Source organism: Dinoponera quadriceps, unplaced genomic scaffold (genome assembly GCF_001313825.1).
Source record: "Dinoponera quadriceps isolate SergipeBrazil2010 unplaced genomic scaffold, ASM131382v1 scaffold1115, whole genome shotgun sequence".
NCBI classification, from domain to species: Eukaryota; Metazoa; Arthropoda; class Insecta; order Hymenoptera; family Formicidae; genus Dinoponera; species Dinoponera quadriceps.
This window is the reverse complement of record NW_014555233.1, coordinates 959,136-981,043: the sequence shown is the minus strand read 5'-3', so window position 1 is coordinate 981,043 and position 21,908 is coordinate 959,136. Positions and strand designations below refer to the sequence as shown.

General features: G+C 42.9%; 2 protein-coding genes across 6 annotated transcripts in view; one reads left to right on the top strand and one right to left on the bottom strand.

Moving 5' to 3' along the window:
* Positions 1-2,979: 2,979 nt before the first annotated feature.
* LOC106743636 (glucose-induced degradation protein 8 homolog) lies at positions 2,980-4,883 on the top strand. Of its 5 annotated transcripts, none has more exons than XM_014617668.1 (4): positions 2,980-3,188; positions 3,425-3,673; positions 3,756-4,150; positions 4,244-4,883. In XM_014617668.1, the coding sequence occupies exons 2-4, from the start codon at positions 3,553-3,555 to the stop codon at positions 4,418-4,420; spliced, it is 693 nt and encodes a 230-aa protein (XP_014473154.1). In that variant the 5' UTR covers positions 2,980-3,188; positions 3,425-3,552; the 3' UTR covers positions 4,421-4,883. The 5 variants fall into 5 exon arrangements, with proteins under 5 accessions (XP_014473154.1, XP_014473153.1, XP_014473151.1 ...); XM_014617667.1 differs by having other exon boundaries at positions 3,529-3,673; positions 4,244-4,420; XM_014617665.1 differs by having other exon boundaries at positions 2,980-3,192; positions 4,244-4,420.
* A 197-nt stretch (positions 4,884-5,080) lies between these two features.
* The window catches only part of LOC106743602, a 32,483-nt gene continuing 15,655 nt past the window's right edge, over positions 5,081-21,908 (bottom strand). Inside the window, exons 2-9 of the mRNA XM_014617600.1 lie at positions 17,487-17,692; positions 16,810-16,945; positions 16,245-16,378; positions 14,848-15,115; positions 13,050-13,129; positions 6,425-6,481; positions 6,097-6,207; positions 5,081-6,018 (exon numbers count right to left, since the gene is read on the bottom strand). Coding sequence (XP_014473086.1) covers positions 5,170-6,018; positions 6,097-6,207; positions 6,425-6,481; positions 13,050-13,129; positions 14,848-15,115; positions 16,245-16,378; positions 16,810-16,945; positions 17,487-17,692 — 1,841 coding nt within the window. The 3' untranslated portion in view covers positions 5,081-5,169. The remainder of the gene's footprint in view (positions 6,019-6,096; positions 6,208-6,424; positions 6,482-13,049; positions 13,130-14,847; positions 15,116-16,244; positions 16,379-16,809; positions 16,946-17,486; positions 17,693-21,908) is intronic.

Sequence of the window (21,908 nt, the reverse complement as noted above, 5' to 3'; positions counted from 1 at the left end):
GAAAATAACGTACGAATCGTCTCGAGTATGCATTTGCAAATATATCCGCATAAGCACTTACTATTTGTTATTTGCGAATACGTTTTAATTAAATTTTAATTAAATTTGCGACATATTAATGCAACGCGTGTCCTCTGCGACTCACTCGCTCTCTCTCTCTCTCTCTCTCTCTCTTTTTCTCTCATTAACGCTGTATCATTACAAGACGTATTCTCGTAACGACCTTAATCCTACAGTATAATAAACTTTCTCCCTTTTTTGCTCCCGCGTAAATAAATGATGCGCTCGGAGAATCTTATCGCTACCGCCACTTGCTCGCGATGATTTACGAGGCACGTTACTTTCGCATTCATGTCGGTTGGTTTTCCCTTCCTCCTGCTGGAAATACCAGCCGCAGATCGTTCGCGATACGCTACCGTTCATAAATTGAAGCTCAAAGAGCAAAAAAATGTCATGAATGAGAAACATGTGTTTAATGTAAACTCGCTCCTTATAAAGATCAAAATTAAATTATAAATACTAATTAAACCGCGACACGCAATTACATTTTATTCTCTGGCACAAGTCGAAAGCTACAAAAATATCAAAAAAGATCGCAGATGGTACTCTGCAACTTGGATTCCTTTTCTGTGAATTTTGACGAAAGAGAGAATGTTTCCCCTCGGCGATATTCATTTCCTTGGTACAGCTACGGGTAAGAGCGAGTCAAGTATTTCCAGCGCGGAGGAATGTCTGTTATTTTCTTTTTATTACTCGCGCCGCTCTTCATTCTTGTCAGGCTCGCACGGCTGGCGCCGGATGATAAAGTCCGACGAAAAAAGAAAACAGATAGCACGCGATACCGGCGAAATTTCCGGCTTACGTCACACCCACGCCTTTTCTACGAAGAGGGAAAGCTGGTGCTTTTCGCCTCCTCTGCTGCGCGACGGTCGATCCGGCTGGTCGAGGGAGATCGCGAGGGTTTCGTAAAATCGCGTAAGCTCGTCGTAGGCCGACTCCCATTGACGTCAGTCTGCGAGTCCGCGAAGTGGCGAATCCCCGTGGCACCCCGCGAACCAGTAGAGGGGGACGATGAAGGGGCGGCCGTCCTGTGACAGGGCGAGAATTCAGTGACGTCATGCTACTCGTGTCTCCTGTCTTCTGGAAGATCTGTTTGCTCGTATTATATCCACAAGCAGATTAGAGAGCGCTCGTTGATCTCGATCGAGTGTCAAGCCAGACGACACGTGTACGCTGTCCAGTGGCTTCGACGAGTACCGAAAGTAAACAGGCTCTTCGTTATTGTAAGTAGGTAGGTCGGACTGAATATACCTGAAGGATAAAGTAATTTTCTACAAATCGGCTAATATAAATACAAATTACAAAGAGCATCCTTCTCATAAAGTGAATGTGGAATAATGTCGCGAATTAATACCGGGCCATCAATGGAAAGGGTAAGTTGGAACTAGAACGTAGATGTAAGTGCGCAAAGATCGAGGTCAACAATAATCGGAGAACGTCAAACGTTTCTACCACCGTTCGAGTGGTGTTCTTTGCGCGTTTACATTTACGTTTCAGTACTGACTGATCCTTCTTTTTTTCAAAAAGATCTAATTATTACGTTACAAGGAAGATCGTATAACCGGTGTCATGCAATTTATCGGACACGTTTATGAATGAAAGATTATACGTTCTTCAAGTGAACGCTCAAGTGGCAAGTATAAGTTACAGTCATTAAAGGAGACACACAAATCGATAATGGTGTTGCGCGTATTACGTCGTCTGGGTGAAATTAGTTTATGCATTTGCGAATTAATAGCGCGATCGAGCGTTTTAATGGCCCTGACGTGGCATTGAGTCGCCAGGGTCTTGTTACAATCCTGTACAACGTGAAATGTAATGAGTTCGTGGAAGGGGGCGTCCCGAAGGAACGGATCGATGTTCCCACTGCGTAGTAAAGGACGCCTGTTGATATGAAACAGGAGCAGTTTCATTCATGAAAACGGCGAAACGTGGCTTCTCGTCGCGGCGCTCTGCAACACGCGTGTGGACGTCTGCGACGTTATTTCGATGCAAATGTATTTTTATTGGCCTCGCCGGAATGCAAATTCCTGCGCATTCGCATGCAGCACTCGCAACGACGTCTTGCATTTCCCGGATGGAAAAAGCCTTCATATCCTGCCCCAACTTCTGGAATGTGCACAATCTCGTTAGCTGATTTAGCATTTCGCGTAATAAAGTAGAACAGAAAGAGAGAAAGAAAGAATAAGTAAAAACTTCCTTCTGTATACGCATGATTGGTTCGTATAATGAGCTATGCTACTTTTTTATATTTTTTGTGCGGACGATAAAAGAATAAAGCAAAAATTTCTCTCTGTATATGCATGAGTGGTTTGTATAATGAGCAATGTTGCTTTTTGTATTTTTTGTGCAGACCATAACAAAAGAATAAACAAAAATCTCTCTTTGTATATGCATTGCTTCGTATAATGAGCTATGTTGCTTTTTATGTTTTTTATGCAGACGGTAACAAAATTCCTTTCGTATATATCTAACGTCTTATTTATATGATGTACTAAATAGCATTCAAAGACACAGAAATTCTTGTTATCTTTATGCAACGTATATAATGATCACACTTATTTTAGGAAATTAATGCAATTAGCACACATTATTTTTATTCGTTCGCAAGAAGTTATTGTTCGTGGTAATAACCAAGTCATACCACAATTAATCCGTTATGTTGTTGATCGCGTGCTTTCTGAAGATATTCAGATACCTCCAGACAAAACGAATTTCTAAAAGACTGTTTAAAGACGTTTTGGGAAATATCTAAAAATAATAAAATATCTTTTGAATGTCTTTAAGACATCTTTTAATAATTTGTTCTGCCTGGGTGTAATCTCGAGTATCCGTTGAATTTCAAATACCTTCTGAAAAGTGAATACCGAGGGGGAAGTATGTACCGACTGAGAAATTTCCTAACCTTTCTTTATCGATCTGACTGAATTAAGTGCTTTCAAGTGAGTTGTACTGATTGACATATTCGCATGTCATGATGCGCATCTGACAGTTAACAGCTGCACGGCACAAAAAACGTCAAAAGTTAATAAAAAATTGTACAACATTGAACGGACCAGTTAAAAGACATTTGTGGATTTTGTTGAATATCTCGTTAGGCGCGTCGACCCCAAAGTGTCTAACTTCAGGTATGTAAGTATATATGTCGTTGAATGTACATATGTATGTGTTGAATATTTGTAATCTTACCTTGATTTGGATGGTAAACACAGGTCGCGTTGTTTAGAATATTTTCCAGTCGTAAAGGTACTTTTACTCCGAGTGTATTCTGTCTACACTTTTCAGCATACGGATTCGGCAATTCACGATTATTGAGGATCGTTTTTGGTGTTAAGTTATTGGTTTTTTTTTTTGTTTTGATCAGACGTCCGTGTTTCGGGTGGTTTCGGGCTAACCATCACGTGCCGAAGCTGTTTGGAAAATTAATATCTGGTCGGGATACTGTTAATAATCAAAATTACGGCGCAGGACAACACAAATTCTCAGAGAACAATGAGCTTCCCTGAGAAACAAGACAGCATATCCAAGGATGAGTGGGTGGCGAGACTGGAAGAGGGATTTCATATGCAACGAGTATCAATGAATAATTTAATCATGAATTATCTTGTGACAGGTAAACCCTAACTTCTATCGCTTAATCTAAGTCTTAAGAATCATATCGCTCAAGTATAATGAGTGGACGTTACATCATACAGAAGGATTCAAGGAAGCTGCTGAGAAATTCCAACAAGAATCTGGAGTGGGTCCTACTGTAGAATTGAGTTCTCTGGACGATAGAATTCGCATCAGAGATGCTATACAAAATGGTCGTATTCAGGAAGCTACAGATTTGGTGAATCAGTTGCATCCTGAACTGTTGGATAACGACAGATATCTTTATTTCCACCTGCAACAACTGCATCTGATTGAATTGATTCGTACAGGTAGAATTGAAGAGGCTCTTCAGTTCGCTCAGGATAAGCTGAGCGAAGCTGGAGAGTCGGATGATAATATATTGTGTGAGCTAGAACGTACTTTGGCACTATTGGCTTTTGATGAACCACACAAAAGTCCGTTTAGCGATCTTTTACATCCTACACATAGACAAAAAGTGAGTGAACGTTCAATGTTACTTTTTTAATGTCAATTTCTCCAATTTCTCTTATTTCTTTCTCTTTAACTTTTACTTACCGTGTAATTGCAGATAGCAAGTGAGTTGAATGCTGCTATATTGAAAATGGAGCACAGAGAATCAACCAGCCCTCGACTCAATAATCTACTGAAGATGATACTGTGGGCTCAAGATGAATTAGATAAGAAGAAAGTAAAATATCCTAAGATGACTGATTTAGGTAGTGCTACAATTGAGAATACGAAATAATTTTCCGATAATTGGTGATTGGAGCTGGCATTATGTTGAACTTCTTTATAAGATAAAGCGAACATGTGATTGTATTATCAGTGTTTCGCATGCGAGAGCAGTAGAGAGAGAATCTGAGATCAACTCTGAAAAGTAATTTTGCATAAATAGGTGTTCGTAGAATTGTTTAAATTTTCATCTTATATCATGACTTTAGAGGATATAACTATTACTAATACACTAATTATTACAATAATAATGTAACCGCAATGTTATGGTTACAATGGACACGTTATCGTTATTACTCTAAGAAAAGTCCAAGTTATTATTGCAATATTTCTCATCCATTTTTGCGAGGTTCAACGGTAGCAAAGTAGGAAAAGTTTATAAAATATCTTCAAGTTTTTACACGATTAACATAAAGTATGCTAGTAATAATATATATATATATATGTATAATGTAGAATAGAAGATATATTCAGTCGAGATGTCTTTGACTTTGTCCCATACAATCATGAAAATATATAAACTGTGTTACAACATGTGATAATAATATATTTCGAAAGGATTAACTCTAAAGACATTCCGTATTCATATTGTACATCAAATACTTGAAGTATTTAAGACATTTATCTCCTTGTTGACACACAGGGCGGCAGAAAAATTGTATGCTTACTCTAGTTAAAAATCACATTGATCATTTTTCGTATTTTCTTTTCTTATACAATTTTTTAAGTTTTGCGAAAGATGTAAGATTCGGTATAATCAGATTACCAGCCGAACATATATTCCATTGCTTTCGATACTAAACCGGCCGACTTTTGTGGCACGTTCTCTGGCGATTGCGCTGTTTGCGGGCTAAAATGTTGATTGTAACCCGCTGCCAAAGACCTCAGCTTTCGTCGTCTGCCGGGCGACACGTTGAAATTCGGAGACTGACTACCCTTCGCAACCGACGAGAACGACCTTATGCTGCCGTTCAGCTTAGCGCGATTCTCTTTGTCCGAGCTCATAACAACACCTTCGTCCGTGCACGGTATCACACCAATCATGATCGAGCCCGAAACGATGCTGCCGTTGCACGTGAGAGCTCTTTGTGCTTCTTGCTCCGACGCGCACTTCAGATGCACCCAATTACTCTGTGGTTGTGGAGGTGGGTGTTTATCCACTATCCGAACTCTGCTGGAGATGTGAGACAGCACAGCGTTAATATCGGTTGGCAGAAAACCAAAGACAGTCACCCACTGCAGCAGACCCTGGGATTCACTTGTGTTTGAAGTTACTGGACTGTCTGGGAAAAGTATAGGACTGCATATAGTGTTCATCATGAGCTTTGATTGATTGGCTTGCGTGGACGTGACGTTGGAATTCATAGTTGATGTATACGAAGAAGACAGTTGAGAAGTTTCGAGAACATCGAACAGTCCACGAGTTGGGGGTCCTCCAGTATGATTCTTTGTATTCATCTGTGGTGTACTGGGAGATGTAGTGTTTCCAAATACTGCCTTCTGACGATTGGACCGGTAATCTGGAGTTCCATATGAAATCGGCGATATTAGACTAGCACTGGTGATATTCAAGTGTCGAGGATTATCCTGAGGTGTCATGATCTTCGTAGGCTGTAATGTCACAAACAGGAATTAGCAAAATATGCACTGTACATCTAAAAATTTGAACGCAAAATTATATATTCTTACGGTATTAGTATCACCCAAGAGGAAACTTGGCAAATACGCCGAGGAGCTTCCTGGACTACCAGGGATTTGTATAGGACTGCCTATCGGTGATCCCAAAGACATGGGCTCCATCTGATGAAAAGATTGCAAAAAATGAAACATTTTGACATAATGACATGAATAAGATTCTTGCTTAGTGTGGAAAATCATCGAGTGAGCAACGGTTAACTAACAAAGAATAGAATGAAAGATGACCTGACATGAACTTTTTAGGTTATCGGTGGCGTTTTAAAAGACTACGGTGGATGCAATTAAATTATCTGAGATGTGACATATTCGAATTACTTACGTTTTTCGCTTGATTTTTATCCAAAAATTTTTTGCTCTCGGAACAACTTTCTAAACGCTACGGTAAATAATAGTGATCACCAAGCAAATATCACACCATTTGCCAATATTCGAACAAAGTTTAAACGCAAGATGGCTCTGATGGTCACTCTCGGGATAACGTGGACCGCTCTGCGAGCAAGCCGAATCGAAAGAGTGTCACGTGATTATATTTAAAATGTTTAACGTTCCTCTTATTATTTTCATTAAAAGATGATAAAAAGATAATTACCTATTATATTGGCGAAATGTTATCAAAGATTGACGATTTTGCAGTTTTATCATCCGAATGTGAAAAATAGTATTTTGTAAAGTTAATACTGGATTCTGGGTCAACTCGAAAGTACCGAGTGAAGTTGCGCGGTTACTTCGAGATTCTCAATCGTTTCGATACGAGTCAGTTGTATAACGGTTCTGGACGCGTACGTGCAGGTTCTTACGGAGCGGTGATAGTTTCGCGAAAGATTTCGGAAAGTGCGCGCGTTATCGTACAGGAAATAACGGGAGAGTGGCACGGAAAGTCCCGAGAGAAGAATGCACGTTTTCATAATAGTCGCAAGGTATGAGCGGATTCACAAAGAGGTGAGACAACAACTTCCCCTACCGGGCATTATAATAGTGAATAATTTTAATAACGATGAAAATTATATACATATTTACAGGTATGTAAACACTTATTTGTAATATGACACATATTAATGATAGATGTGTGCGAATCGAGTAACTCTGAGGCAAACGGACCTAGGAGGCAAACAGTAAGCTCGTCTAACCTCTTTCGCTTCCCTCCCCCCCCCCCTCTTCCTCATTTAGTTGGCAATTCATTGTTGATGTATATGTTCCAGTAAAATTAACAGTAACATAACATCAATGTTATAATTTCTCACTCAACGATGTAATTGTTATATAACACACGCGTTATATTACTTTTACATTGTTGAATAGGAAATTATAACATTGATATTACTCTAGGTAATAATTAGTTTCATATGCGTTCTTTAAATGTATATAATATATTTAATATGAAATAAATTAATATTAAGTTTAATATGAAGCTAATACATGCTACCTAAGACGTTACTGTTTGCAGTGCCATTACAATATTTAAAAGTATGCACGATTCGTTTGGCGTAGCCTCGAATATGAGACTGATTCGGGAAATGATCTCAAGGCTGTCCGTTTGCTTCAGAACTACTTAACTTGATATCGAGTACCTCGCGGATCAGGTCGAGAGTGAATATTTCGAAAGTTCAGCTCGTGACACAGGTACGTGCTCATATCCGAAATTTCGAAACTCGATCCCGGGGGAAGAATGTCCACTCGACGGCACTCGGCTCGAGATTTTCGGACAGCCGCGCGTCGCTAATTAAGGGCCTTATCGTAATACTTCGTATGAATCCCCATCTCGTTTATAACACGTTAACGGATACGACGCGACGCGTCAACGTTGTTGCGCGACCCTCGAATTCGTGTCTTACTAACGCTCGGAATCGTCATGCAAAATACTTCGTCTGAGCGTCTACATACGAAAAATATATCGGAAGGATCTATTCTTGAGCGTACCGAGATGCCTGTGTGCTTACATGCTTGCTCCGAGAAACATAATAAACGCCGGTGCGCCGTGGACCCGCGTTTCACAACCCCGGAAAGAGCTCGCAGGGTTCTGACTTTTACCCCTCTCTTTCCCCACTGCGAAATATATATTTCGCGAAATGAGATTACAACGGAAAGTTTCCCGCGATGTCCTCAGACCGGAAACGGAGATTACGTTTTTACGCTCGTCTTACATCGTTCGGGAACTCGTGCGAAAATCCATGAAAAACAAATTCACTAAAAAGAGGAAGATATACTTTAGAGAAACCAATGTTCTTTCCCCTTCTCCTTATACCTACGGTGGAACATATCTCTGCTTTATACTTTACGACGGGGAAGTTATAAAAGTATCTTTATCGACGGGCCATCAACAATCTCTTATCTCTCTCGCTTCTGTTATTCAACTGACAAATAAGTTCCGTCGGATTTATCTCCGGCGAGACAGAAACAGAGAGAAAAAGAGAGAGAGAGAGGCAGAGAGGTTCGTTGGAAAATCTGCCCGTTTAAACGTGCGCACACGGAGAAGCAGGATGCCGGGTTGCTCGCGCTTCTCTCGCATCGAGGTCGCTCGATTTCGGACGTATTTTTAGAGCTCCGCTCTTTCCAGGGTAACCTGCGCGTCATCGAGCGCCAAAAAATCATCCTTTCAGATATGTGTCGATTTTCCTGCGAGCGAGCGAGCAAGCGAGCGAACGACGGATCCTTCCTACCTCACAAGGGAAGTACACCATTTGTCGCATCGCCACGAACGAAAATTCCGCCCGGTGTTCACGGCCGTGTGTTTTCCACGCCGGTAAAACGCCACGCCGAGAGCACACGTCGCGCCTTTCGTCACGTCCGAGAGAGGCTCGGGATATTGTATCGAGCAGTGGCACGCTAATATCGCGAAATAGAAAAAGTGCGTACGCCATTCTTTCTATTGTTCCTTTCACGTCGCGCAATTTTTGCATCGAGATACTATCGCGTCCTACGAGCTTCGATCCGTGTAATACGAGTTTCAATCACACAATAACAATTTTTTTGTTACGCTTTTTTATCCTTTTTCATGTAAGGCAATAACACACACACACACACATAACACATGCGTCATAGCGCACCATTCGAATATGGGATACGGTCACAACGGCGCTCAGTTTTTAGTTCAAAATATGCTACGGCGCCGAAATACATCGGCGTGTAATTGCGTATCGATCGCGCCTATGTTTGATAACGCGCGAATTGCCGATGGTGATTTTCCGGTCTTTGTGCTACTTTCACATACTTTCATGCACGTGCAGATCTCTTTTTTTCGCGATTAGGGCTTAGCTTGTTAGGCGGAAGAGGTACGATAAAACTATCTCGAATCGATGTGGCGACGGATAAAATGACCTTAATAGTGCTCGACGGATAGCCTTATGCCGCAATGCACTAAGCGGGTAAAACTCTATCCCGAGTTATTATCCAATAAAGTTAGCGAGGAGCACGTTATCGGCTATACAGGGTGACTCATCGGCCGTTAGATAAAATTTCAACGATGTTCCTCTCTCCGTAAAGAAACACCGAGCCCAAATTCGTCCAAGAATCTATCTAAGGTCTTATTTACAGGACGCTTTGTATACTGTATAACAGAAAGTAGTATTATTGTTTTAAAGAGCTCTGGACTTCTCTTTCAAAGTTCCTTGATTCACGACGATAATTTAATTCTACAAATTTTACATTTAGAATGTCTCGCGATTCGTAACTCCAATTTTAACGTACAGATTCTATAGACAATCGAAAGATCCCCCCTCAATGAAAATATCGCGAATAACTGAAACTTTACAGTGTTCAGTATTACGTATTTTTGTAACTAATAATTAAAATAAAAATTAGAATTCTATGCATCGTAAACATTTTTGCGTAAATAACGGTCCACTGAAATCCTTGTTGAAATTGTTACTTTAACATGGAAATATATTGAAAAGTACACAAATATCTGTTAAATTAACATATTCACTTTATTAATACATTATTTTTTTAATATTCATTATTTTGGTAAAGTAACATAAAAATTTCAGTGGACCGTTACTTACGCAAAATTGTTTACTCTGTAAAAATAAAATTTATGTAAAATTAACCGAAAAACGCAATTTTGCTAATCGCTTGTCCCTTTGAAACCCAATTTGCGCAAAGTCTCTCTCTAAATTTATTACATCATAACTGGGAAACCGCATAGATTCCTCAATATTTTCGTCGAAGAAGAGACACTTGGGATAAGTCTCAGGAATTCACCGTTGAAATTGAGCCTGCGAATCGCGGTCCATCTGTTACACCCAACGCGAATTCGTTAGAGTATCGATATCGCGTTGTTCGACGCGCGCTACTGCGCTAATATCTGATGTAGTTCCCTTGTGACTGCGTCTGAGGAAAAACACCGATTGAAGCGGCGGTTATCGATGTTGCCCGATGTGGCACGGAATTACGTGCGTTATTGTTAATTACGGTGATGCGCCGTGGACGAGCCTAAGTGGTAGTCCGTGTTCCTCGTAGGCTCGTAGGCGCGCGCGACGATTTCGATATTGATCGAAAATACGATAGTAATTCCACACGCGTGACATATATCCGATATGAGATTACGCTATATGCCTTACAATTAGTCAGAAGAGGGACGACAGCGACCCGATTAAGCGTTTCATGATGGTATCGAGTGGGACAACTCAACCGCGTTGCAATGCGCGAACCAACCTGTGACCTACCGCGCGATCATTTTGTCACAACGAAAGGGTCGTTGTATAAAAGACGCACGAGTAGCGAGCCGGTTGTTGTGTCGCGCGATGTCGCGTACATACGGCGTCCCATCGACGCCTTCCTGTTCCGATTTCAGCATTTCCGAGCGCATCGCGCGTTTAAACGTTCGCGCGTCGTGACTTGAAACGGAAATCTGGCGATTCGACGACTGTAAAAGTGTTTACACGTAAGATCAAGGGATGAATAAATAATGAAGGAGAATGTGGTATTGTGCCTCCCCTCTCCCCCATTTAAATTTTGTACAATAATCAATATTTTAAATTCGGCAATTACGTTCGTCAAAGTGTTGTTTAATCGATTCTAGGCTCAAAGTTATGAAATATTTATTACGAAAAAAAGTTTGGTTGTATTAACCAAAAATAAAAACAACCAGATGTATTTTTGTTGAAGGAAACAGAATTTCTGGTTATAAGAACCACATTTGGGTCATAAGAATTAAAAATTCTGTTTCCTTCAGAACACAGGTAGTCGTTTTCCCTCTCTGGTTAATGCAACCAGAATTTTTTTCCGTGTACTTCTACATGAAAACCTCGGAAAACAGGTTGTATTAAGTCTATTTTAGTGGAGGGTCAAATTAGCAAATTGTTATACTATTGTTTAACTTTACATAACTCGAAATGTATAGTAGAGTGAGATATTAAATAACAAACAAAACACTCAAGTGTATACACATTAGAATGATAATACGCTCAAGTATAAAGAATAAAGTAATTAAATGCTAAAATATAATGTTGAAAACGTTTCGAAATGCTCGAAAATAAAAATGTGTTATAATAAACGCCGACTATTGCGTATTGGCATATTAGCGTCACTGCATAACGGCTGGTTCTTAAAGAAATGATTCCATAAGTAATCGCTAGAATAATTGCCTAATAGTGAGAATATTAAGGGATGAGCCATAATACCACATTTTCCCCTACGGGTTGTATTGAATTAGCTGATAAAAAGGTAATTTTCGATTTTTCACTCGATAACCACTTGATATGCCAGAAGTCGGTACTGGAAGCTATCGGTGATTCCGAATATACAGGGAGGCATAATAATAACGTTCGACGAAGAATCGGCATGCAAATACTTTTCTCAGACATTCTTCGTCTCCTGAATAGACATGTCGCTGAATCTTCAAAGAGAATATCATTATATCTCATATTAAATATTATATTGATCTCTCTTTCTGTATGACGACAAAAGTAAGCAATGCATGCTGCTTCCTTAGCGGCATTCGACACAAAGTTATCTTTACCGACTGCGATACGCTAGAAATTAAAGACAGGAAGAAATACCCGCAGGATAACACGGGCAAACGCAACATCCAAAAAGACGATAAAAGCAGAAACGAAGAGGATCAAACGCTATTAATACCTCCCGCAAGAAATAGACAAACCGAAGTGAATCAGAACGAATCGATTACCGTCAAATCCTCCGAGTGTCGGGGATTAGAAATTCATAATTTCGCGAAAAAGATTCTCACGAAACTCTCTGGACTTGTCCCAATTACTCGCCATTGCTCGCACAACTCGTTCATTGTCTATATATATATATATATAAAGAAATCGCTCGCGACACCGCTTTCGACTAACGTTGAAACTCCGCTTTGTACGAAAAAAAGGGGGAAACGCGGAGCGGGGGAGGCGGGAAAATGGATACAGGGGGTGGACGTGATACAGCGATGCGGATGAAAGCACGTTTACGGGAGAGAGAGAGAGATCATCGTCCACCCGCGAAGAGATCGTCATCCGGTGGCCACGGGGGTGCGACCGCAGGATAAGTAAATGATATGTCGAATAGAAAACCTTTTTGTAAAAATCGTAGTAAGAATAACATCGACGTATCTCGAAAGCGTTTACAAAAGACGGCACCGGCCGTCTTCCACGACGTTCCTCGCTAGGGAAGGTTTGGACGATCTAAACGAACGACGCGCGGGAAGTCGGGTCGGCTTTCCTGCGTGATTGTGCGCGATCCGTCGATTTCGACCGATCGGCCGTCGATCGGTCGATCGTCTGCTCCGCGCGTGCACGAGGATACATTTAGTGCCTGGAGCGCACGTGTTCGACCGTACGCCGACGACGCGTAAATGGACGTACACTTATTATATGTCGTATCGGTATGGTGTTATTTACGGTTACGCGGATTAGGTGTTTAGTAATAGATATAGGGTGAAACCGATCCTAACGTTTAGTTATAATTGGGAAGCAATGTGAAAAAAACCTAAGGTTCGCTCGTCGTTATTATCGCGCGATCGTTGTGATCAGGACGACGGCGGCGACGACGACGAGGCGGGTCGTCCGTTGGACTGCGGCTTCTGCGGATCCTGAAACATTCATAACGGATACACTTAGTTCCTTCCTCTTTCCCGTCGGGCACTTTGATACGCGAGTTCGCCTTCGTTCGCCGAAACTCAAGTGTCCGGATTCAGATGAAACTCGCGGCCCGCGTACTTTCTCCGTCGATACTGAAAAATTAAATCCCGCTCGCTCGCTTAATATTCCAAGAATATCGAACATCGGGGAAAATTTTACTCCTTTTCATTTTCTTCGGCAACGTATACATTATGCATGCACATCGGGCATGTTTGCGAGTTTCGTAGTTGCAGGATACAGAAAGCCGGTCGACGGCGCGCTCGCGCCATTATAGCCACCCGAGCCGGATAGGCTAAAGAGACTCGCAGAGGATTGTAGCGAATTTGCGATGTGCATCCCTTTAAACGGCTAATTCGGACGCCGAACTATATCCCACGTATTCATTTCGCTGCCTCGAGCCTCGTTCTTGCCGTAATTTAGCCGGGATTTGAATACAGTGTGGCTGTAATTAATCAGTTTTTATTGCGGGACCCGGGGCGATAGCACTATCGCGGATTAAAGCATCGAGTAATTAGTTCCCGTTGTGATTAATGCCGAATGTACGCTCACGGGGATTCGTTTTAATACTTAGGGGGCTTTAATCCTCATACTCGGGAGAGCAGAGGAGAGCACGGGGTAGGCAACATTCCTCATTACTCGCCGGCGGCCGAGAGCTTTCCGAAGCGCGCGGGGCGCGAATTTTCGCCGGTCATAACGCGACGAGTAACGGCGATTTTCGGAATACCGCGCCCGAAACAAACGCGAATATTCGCGCGAACGGCGATTCGTGTTTGAATATTCGCCGTCGAAAAACATACTGAAAATATGTGTATTTACAATCGGTTTAGATCGGCGAAATGTATTCCCGGTGCGAAGCGAAAATTACTTTAATACGGTCGCGCACACACGCGCGCCACGTATGCACAGGCTAATACACGCGGCGAAATTACCCGCCGATAACTTCCGGTCGGTGTAAGCTCGCAAAAAATTGTGGGTCGCGCGCGCGGGAGGAAAAAGGAATAAACGAAACACATATCGTAATATTTTATAATCTCGGCGCTCTCGCGGCGCGATTGCTCCCGCCCTTCGGTGTATCAAATCCGACAGCGGATTAATCTAGCGAGCGCGAAGTATTATAATCGGAATTCATAACTCGGTGTGTGCGCGAGCGCGGCTGACCTAAGTGAATTTTTCATCGACCGCGGCCCCGCTTGAAATCGGTGATACGCCGCGATTACGGGGCCGCGTATTCCCCGATACGTACGTCGCGGAGGCTGCGCCAGTAGAGGAGAATCTAAATCGCGCGCGCGCGATCGTGTTATGAAAACTTGGCAAGATATATGGAGTTACCGCAGCGGGGAGAGAGAAGAAGATAACTTTCCACCTGAACGTGGCGCTCTCGACTCGCCTGCGAGAATTAACCAGCCGATACACTTGGGAGAGACTTACGTGCGGACCGGGAAGAGAATTCCGTTAACTTATCAATAACGAGCGTCGAGCTGCGAGTGCGCCTCGACCGTTCGAACTCGCATCACGCGTAACTCGGTCGGGAACGAGGTAAAAGTTCAATTCCGCATCGGAGGGTTCATCGATTAGGGGCGGTAGGGCAGGTATGCAGGCAAGTAGAGACGAGCACTCAGGCGGACTCGGGGCAAGAAAGTAACGTGGGGGGGAGCTGATCGTAGCTTACCGTTCGCCAGGTCCTCGCGAGTGTGACTCTGCGCCCGGGTCTCGCGGCTCTCCATCACGGGCGTCTTCAGAACGCTCTCGTCGCCCTCCACGCTCTCCTCGTTGCTCTGCAGATAGACCGTGGCTATTGTGGCCAAGCACTTTAGTTTCATGTCGCCCCGCCTGAAGTGCTTGTTCGCAACGCGGAACTCCAGACCGAGCACCGCGGTCTCCAAACAGTTCTCGTCGACTGCGATAACGTTGGGTCCTATCAGGTAGTCCGTGTCGGCCTGAAAGCGTCGGCGACGGCGAGCCTCGTAAAAAGCGTTGTTAACGGAACCGGGACAATCCGCGTGGCGATAATGAGGGGCGGAGAGGAACGGCGAGAGAGCTAGAATGGATGAATGGTTGAGTGGGCGGATGAATGGCTGGGTAGGTGGGTGGTGAATAGGTGAAAGGGGTGCGAGCAATTAGGTAGATTTTATTCGGGATGCAGATCCGTGCGCGACACGGATTACGCATCGACGATTCCAATTTGGCGAGCGCGCGCGCGCGAGACACAGAGAGAGAGAGAGAGAGACGAAAAGAGCGGATGCGCGCGATTCCTCGTAGAACGCGATTTGAAAATAATTAAGGACGACGGATCGCGCCGCTGCCCGATCCCCAATGCAAATTTTTCGCCAAGCCAATTACGCGAGATTGCGTTATAAGCACCGGAGCAAGATTCTAATTATTGCGCGATAACGATAATAACATTCATCAGCGACGCTGTGAGAAGAGATAAAATTATTCTAAAGTTAATCTGTAATTCGGTTAAACTTTGCGCCGCTGCGGAAAATTTCGCCGGGATGTAACGCGGTAACGAATTTTTCGAAGGAGAAAGAGAGAGAGAGAGAGAGAAAGAGAGAAGGAACGAAGGGAAAACTCCGTCGTGAACATTAACTCTATACAAATGGGAATAAATGGAAAATACATAAACGTCAAGCCGATTTAAAATCGACACCCGATATTGATACGAGACGACCGACCTTTCACCTATAATTGGTGCGCTCGGGAATATACTCGTATATCATCGGGTTATATATTTTAGCAAAACAAATTTTAAATTAGAGCATTACGCTGACGTATTTTTCGAAATTAACGCGGATGGACACACACGCCGACGCGCTTGCGTCTTTATAATGAAAACAGAGCGGAACGAAGCTCTGATTTATTTAGCAAATTGCATATACCGCAACACTCCGGTTGCGCTTTCTCTTTCGCCTCCCCCTCCCCCCCCCCTCTGTCTTTCTCTCTTTTTCTCTCGCGTCTCGACAAAATACTACACATTTCATCGCGCTACCGCGCCGGCGAAAAGTTTAGCGAAGCGTGAAACAAAGGTTGCAATTATTTCGCCGACGGTTTAAGTGTCTCACTTACCGGCTCGTCGTTGATGAACCAGGACAACAGCGCAGCTGGTTTAGAAGGTGCCGACGTGCAGTCCATGCGAACGACATCGCCCACCTGATACTTGGAACGGCCACCGGTTATCTGCGGTCCTTCGTTAGGTAGAACTGAAACGTTGCCATGACCCTTTCTAGTGCTATTGTCGTTCTCTCGGATTAGATCCCCCTTATCTTACCGCGCGCATTTACTGCACGTATTCATTTATCCGGTTTTACCTCCTCGCGCGAATTTTACTGAAATAACCGTCGCCGTGCACTGACCGTCCGCGTTAGAAAAAGTGAATGCTCTCCCTGTTTATTTACACTTCGTATTGCATCCTCTTTTCCTCTCGTCTGAATTTCGATTTCCGCGCTTATCGGTAACGCTCATCTAAACGCTCTATTACGATATTCAAATAGACATGCATAAATAAATAAATAAATAAATAAATAAATAAATTTATATAAAAAGGCTATTTCCGGCGTAACTTTACGATGCGACAGGCGATAGCCGTAACGAGTTACGTTCGCTCTCTTTTATTTTTCGGAATAATACTCACCGACCACAATCATGTCCGCGTGATCAGAGACGGTCTGAAAGGCGGGAGCCTCGGCCGATACCTCGCATCGATATCTCCCCGAGCTCGTGAGATTCACGTTGTTCAGGACGACCGAACTCTCGGTGGAATCGTGCGTCTGAATGCAAATTCGTGATTACAAGCCGCTGCCCGATCGAGCGCGAAGTAGAGTCTGCGCGGTGCTCGGTGGCGTACCAATTCTCCGATTTCTATCAGATTCGAACCGAAACCTCTTTGCCGTGAGAGGAGAGCGCGCGTCTTCAACCTCTCGCCTTTCGAGTATCGCGCGACTCCACTCGTTGTTAATTCCTAAAGATTTACGAGGCGGAACGTTGCAATCTCAAACAAGAGATATTTTCTTCATCCGTTCTCCGATAACGTTAATATTCCAACAACTAATCTCTGTATCATTTTCTCTCCTTCATCCTCTCTTATTGTCTTTTTTTAGAAAATCGTTTTTCTGAAAGAAACTAAGAGAAATGGGGCCTCCGAGGGTGAGGGTAATTTGTCAGATAATTAAGATAAACGCTCGAATTTGGTGTGCGCCGTCCGCCTTGCGGAAGGAAGGATAACCGATTCCCCTCGCTGTCACGGCGGCGAAAGGTCACGATATTTCCGCGTCGTTCCGAGCTTACCCCCGGCAAGTCCTGGCAACTCACGTTCACGTTCGCACCGGGCACCGGGAATGTCAGCACCGTGGGCGCGTCTCTCGGCACATAGCGATAAAATTCGTGGCCGTCCTTGTACCACTTCACCGAGTACAATAGCTCTTTGTCCAGGTTGAAGTTGCACTGCATGCGCACCGTCTCATTCAGCACGACGTGCTCCGGTATCTGCAGGGACGTCATGCGTAGGGCGACGATGCCTGCAAAAGATTCCGGATCGCGGTGTTAGACGCTGCGAGTCGCTGCGGAAAATGGGCCCTGCGGAATTTAGCCTCCTACACAACGCGGCTGTAGTTACAGCTACACGAGGCACGGCACGGGGGAGGGCGAAACTTCGTCGAATACGCGCGACACTCGGAGAAGAACCGTCATGAGTTTCTCGCTCTAATCGCGTACTCCGAGTTGCAATTTCGATCCTCAGCTACACACGCGACAGACGTCACGGTTAGGTAATTAGTTTAATGATAATGAGGCGCGTACTGCAAGTTATCTTGCCAGTGAGTCACGTGTGATTCATTGTAACGAACGCTTTTTGAATCACACGTCTATGATTCATATGTTTCAGGCGCGTATATGCTTATATATATAGAGAGAGAGAGAGGGAGGGAGAGAGAGAAAAAGATGAATTAGTGAAAGATATTATGGCTCTCATTGACATTTTTTACAACAATTTTATCAACAATCGATATTTTAAATTGAGATTTGTTATTTAATGATGGAGAGATGATGGAGAGAGAGAGAGAGAAATATTAGAAGGGATTATAATATCTACAAATTATATAATAGTACCTTCTTTCTTCTATATATATATATATAAAATAACTCCTGTTATATCCATCGGACTGGAACCATTCGTGTCATTTGGCAGTTTAGAGGGAGAGAAACAGATGTCGTATGTTCAACTGTCGAAAATTCGTTCCTGCACCTTCGAAATTGTGAGGTGACGCGTTGATTATTCTAGTTCGGAGTTAGAAATATACGCAACTGACTGTCGTCGTTCAACGTTCCCTGCAATTTCTCGCGCACGTTTCTTTCTACGGGCAATGTTAAAAAGTTAGATCGACAAACTTTGCGGAGATATAGAGGACAACGAAATATCTTTTTTTTTTTATAACAGTTTTCGCGACGATGTCTTGTTTTCAACGCACTATCACGTTGTATCACGTACTAAATCTCGATTTAGCGTTTCCTAGCGAAAATGTTCATCGTAAAAAAGTGGATCACTTTTGTAATTTTTATTAGCTTTCTTTGCTCGGAATAAAGATACGATTTAAATGTTCACTGTTCTTGCAGCGTCATGTAGCGTCAAAACATCACTGAAAAGAACGTTATGACGAAAAATATCTCTTTTGACGTTCTCTGTATTTCTTCAAAGTTTGTCGGTCTATTTTTCCAACATTTTGCGTACTTAAAAGGAGGAGAGCATAGTTTATGCATTTCTAAGAAAATACGTAGCAAGTGTAGCCAGAAGGGATTGATCTAATATCGCCGGGAGTTCTCGCCAGATCCGCGATTGCATGTCGAAGAGCTGAAAAGCTCCTGACTTCGATATCGACTCGGAGGAATAATTGATAACCGAAGAACCGCAAGGCGAGCTCACGTGCGTCGCCTTAAAATTGCAACGGGCTTTGAGATGTTGAAATTTTCTCAACAATGCATTTTTCTGCGCTCGTGTTTCCTCCTTTAAGACGTGTACGAAGCTTTAAGCGCGCGAACGCCATCACACAAGTGCACGATGTTATGATGTACACAACGTGACCTAGAATACGTGCGATCTTTCAGACATAAATATAAATAAGCAGAATTCAACCGCGGGAATCTCTTCGACTCGAAGCATTTCCGATTGAAGATGGACGCATCTTCACCGTTGCCGATATTAATTTCGCGGTAGGTGAGTTTTCCATTCGCAGAATAGAATCTGAGAGGTATGGAATAGATTATGAGAGATATAGTTTCGAGATATTATAAAACACCGAGATATAATCTCGATAGGCAGCTGTACGTGAAATTGATTGATTTATAAAGTTTGTATTCTTCATGAGTGGTTCATATAGTATTCGTATTTACCACAGATTAATGAAATAGAAATACAAAAAAAATTACCAAATTTTATTCAAAATAACATGTCATGTGATATGAAAATTTGAGTGTAGCTTTTCGTACATTTTTGCTAGATTAATATGACAAACATGTATATTATTGCAGGATGCATCCTAGTAGAAATTGAACTTCGTGGATGTCTAGCCATGAGATAGTAAATTTTTGTCTAACATCGCTACTTGCCTGTAATGTAACGCTCATTTTTCGGCTAGATTACAAAATCGATTCCACATTTTAGTAAATAATCAGTCAGCAACAAACTAATGACAAGCTAGAAAATTTAATCTAGTCTGTATTAGCTAGCTATTAGCTAGCTATTAGCTTTCGACTCAGGTCACCGACAAATACATTTCTATTCGCATAATTTCATTTAATGACTAATATAGTACGTTTGCTTCACAAACGTAGTCGAAAAAAATTACGAAGTGTCATCATCGATTGCCCTTCACGTCATGACAATCAAAAGTCTATCGAGGAGCCTTGCGTCGCAGATCGCGAAAACTCGGCGGTACATCTCGGCTTTTTCGGATTTTCGGCCGGAGACGAGCCGACCGCCGAGTTCAGCAAGCCGGCCGGGAAGTCCCCGGATTATCCCGCGCACAATCCGTGGCACACGCGCGCCGTTTTAACCGCATTACACATATCCGAGCGTTCCGCGTCCGTAATTGTGGCCGAGCGCGCCAGCGATGTAATGAACGCGGCACGGGACGCGCGCGATATACAACATACGTTTATCAAAATTCTTTTCGCAGCACGGAAGGGTGTCCTCTAATCACGCCCAGCACTTTCGGCTGCGGAACGATACGCGAAACGCGCCGGCGGTGCCGCTTCATAAACAACGCACCGGCCGCGTCATTAATTAGTCTTTCCTTCTGGCCGCGCGAGCTGAAACGCGGTGATTACGCTAATCGTGTCAATGTTTATTGTGTTTAAAATTCCGCCGGCGGTGTCTTAAATTAAGTCCGCTAATGAGTGGCCGGCCAGGATGAGATTGCCGTTTATATTGCGCCCTTATCGGAGCTGTTCGCGCGCGCGTTGCGCGTGCACGCAGACAGGCAGTGAGGCAGGCACGCACGCACGCATTGTCATTGATTCGATAAGCATCAGGGGTCACGCAATATTATCGCCCTCCGCGGCTACGCCGGTGAAATCGCCCGAACCGAAATGCTCCGTGTTATTAGGGGTAATTAATTTTTTCTCTCACGTGTCGTACGATGGAGTTTGTTAGGGCCCCGTAATGCGCTCGATGTGCGAGAGAACGGGAAAGAGAATAAGAGAGAGAGAGAGAGAGAGAGAGAGAGAGAGGGAGAAGAGAAAGAGTAGGTTAAACGAGCGAGGCGAATTATCGCGATCGCGCGAAGCGGAATCAATCCACTGCGCGATCGTACCACCGCGCGAGTTCGTGATTCCGTTAATAACGCCGCGTATGTTCGTTCGTAACGGCGAGATTCCGGTTACCCCGACGCCGTATGATACGGGGAACGCTTGCCCCAAGATTTCCGATAAAAAAATCAGTAGCGAGGAATGAAGACGAGACGATCGTCAATCTGTGTCGAGTTGCCGGAAAGACTGGGAAAATCGACGGTGAGTCAATGTATCTCAACGTGGTCGAATTAGAGATGCCGCTCTTGAGTTAATGCCATTACATATAGAGTGTCTGAAACCTTTCTTGTTATCCGTGATGTGCTCGTAGAACAGGTGAAACTGAATAGAAAAGTCATGTACCATTTTGCAAAATTCGCAATAGTTGATGGAGAATTAATTAATTTGTATGAACTAATAAACGCATGAGAAGCGGTAGGCCATGCAGAAAAAAAAATTAATCTTAAATCAAGATAGATATTCTTATAGAAGATTTTTAGTCTTGAATTGAGTTCAAAAGTAATATTTGCATCAATTCCAATTTGTTCAAGTCAAGATTAAAAATTTTGTAAGAAGATTTTAATATTCTTTTTTATATATGAGAACAACTATTCTTAATCTAAGATTAAATTTTTCTATGCACCCATCGTTGTTAGGAGATTTTCAAAAGTATACTATTTTTCTTTATACAGAGACCAGTCTACCATTTTCCGCATGCTCATTAACTTATACAAATTAATTTCTCGTTAATTATTGCGAATTTTACAAAATAATACATGACTTTCCTATTCAGTTTCACCCGTTCTCTCTGCACACCACGGATATTTAAAAAATTTTCAGATACCCTGTGTATTATTAACGTAATATTTGCACAACGATCGAGATATATTATACGAAACATAGAACGTTTGTATACACAAACTTGTAAATCGAACTGTGTATACATGTTTTTGC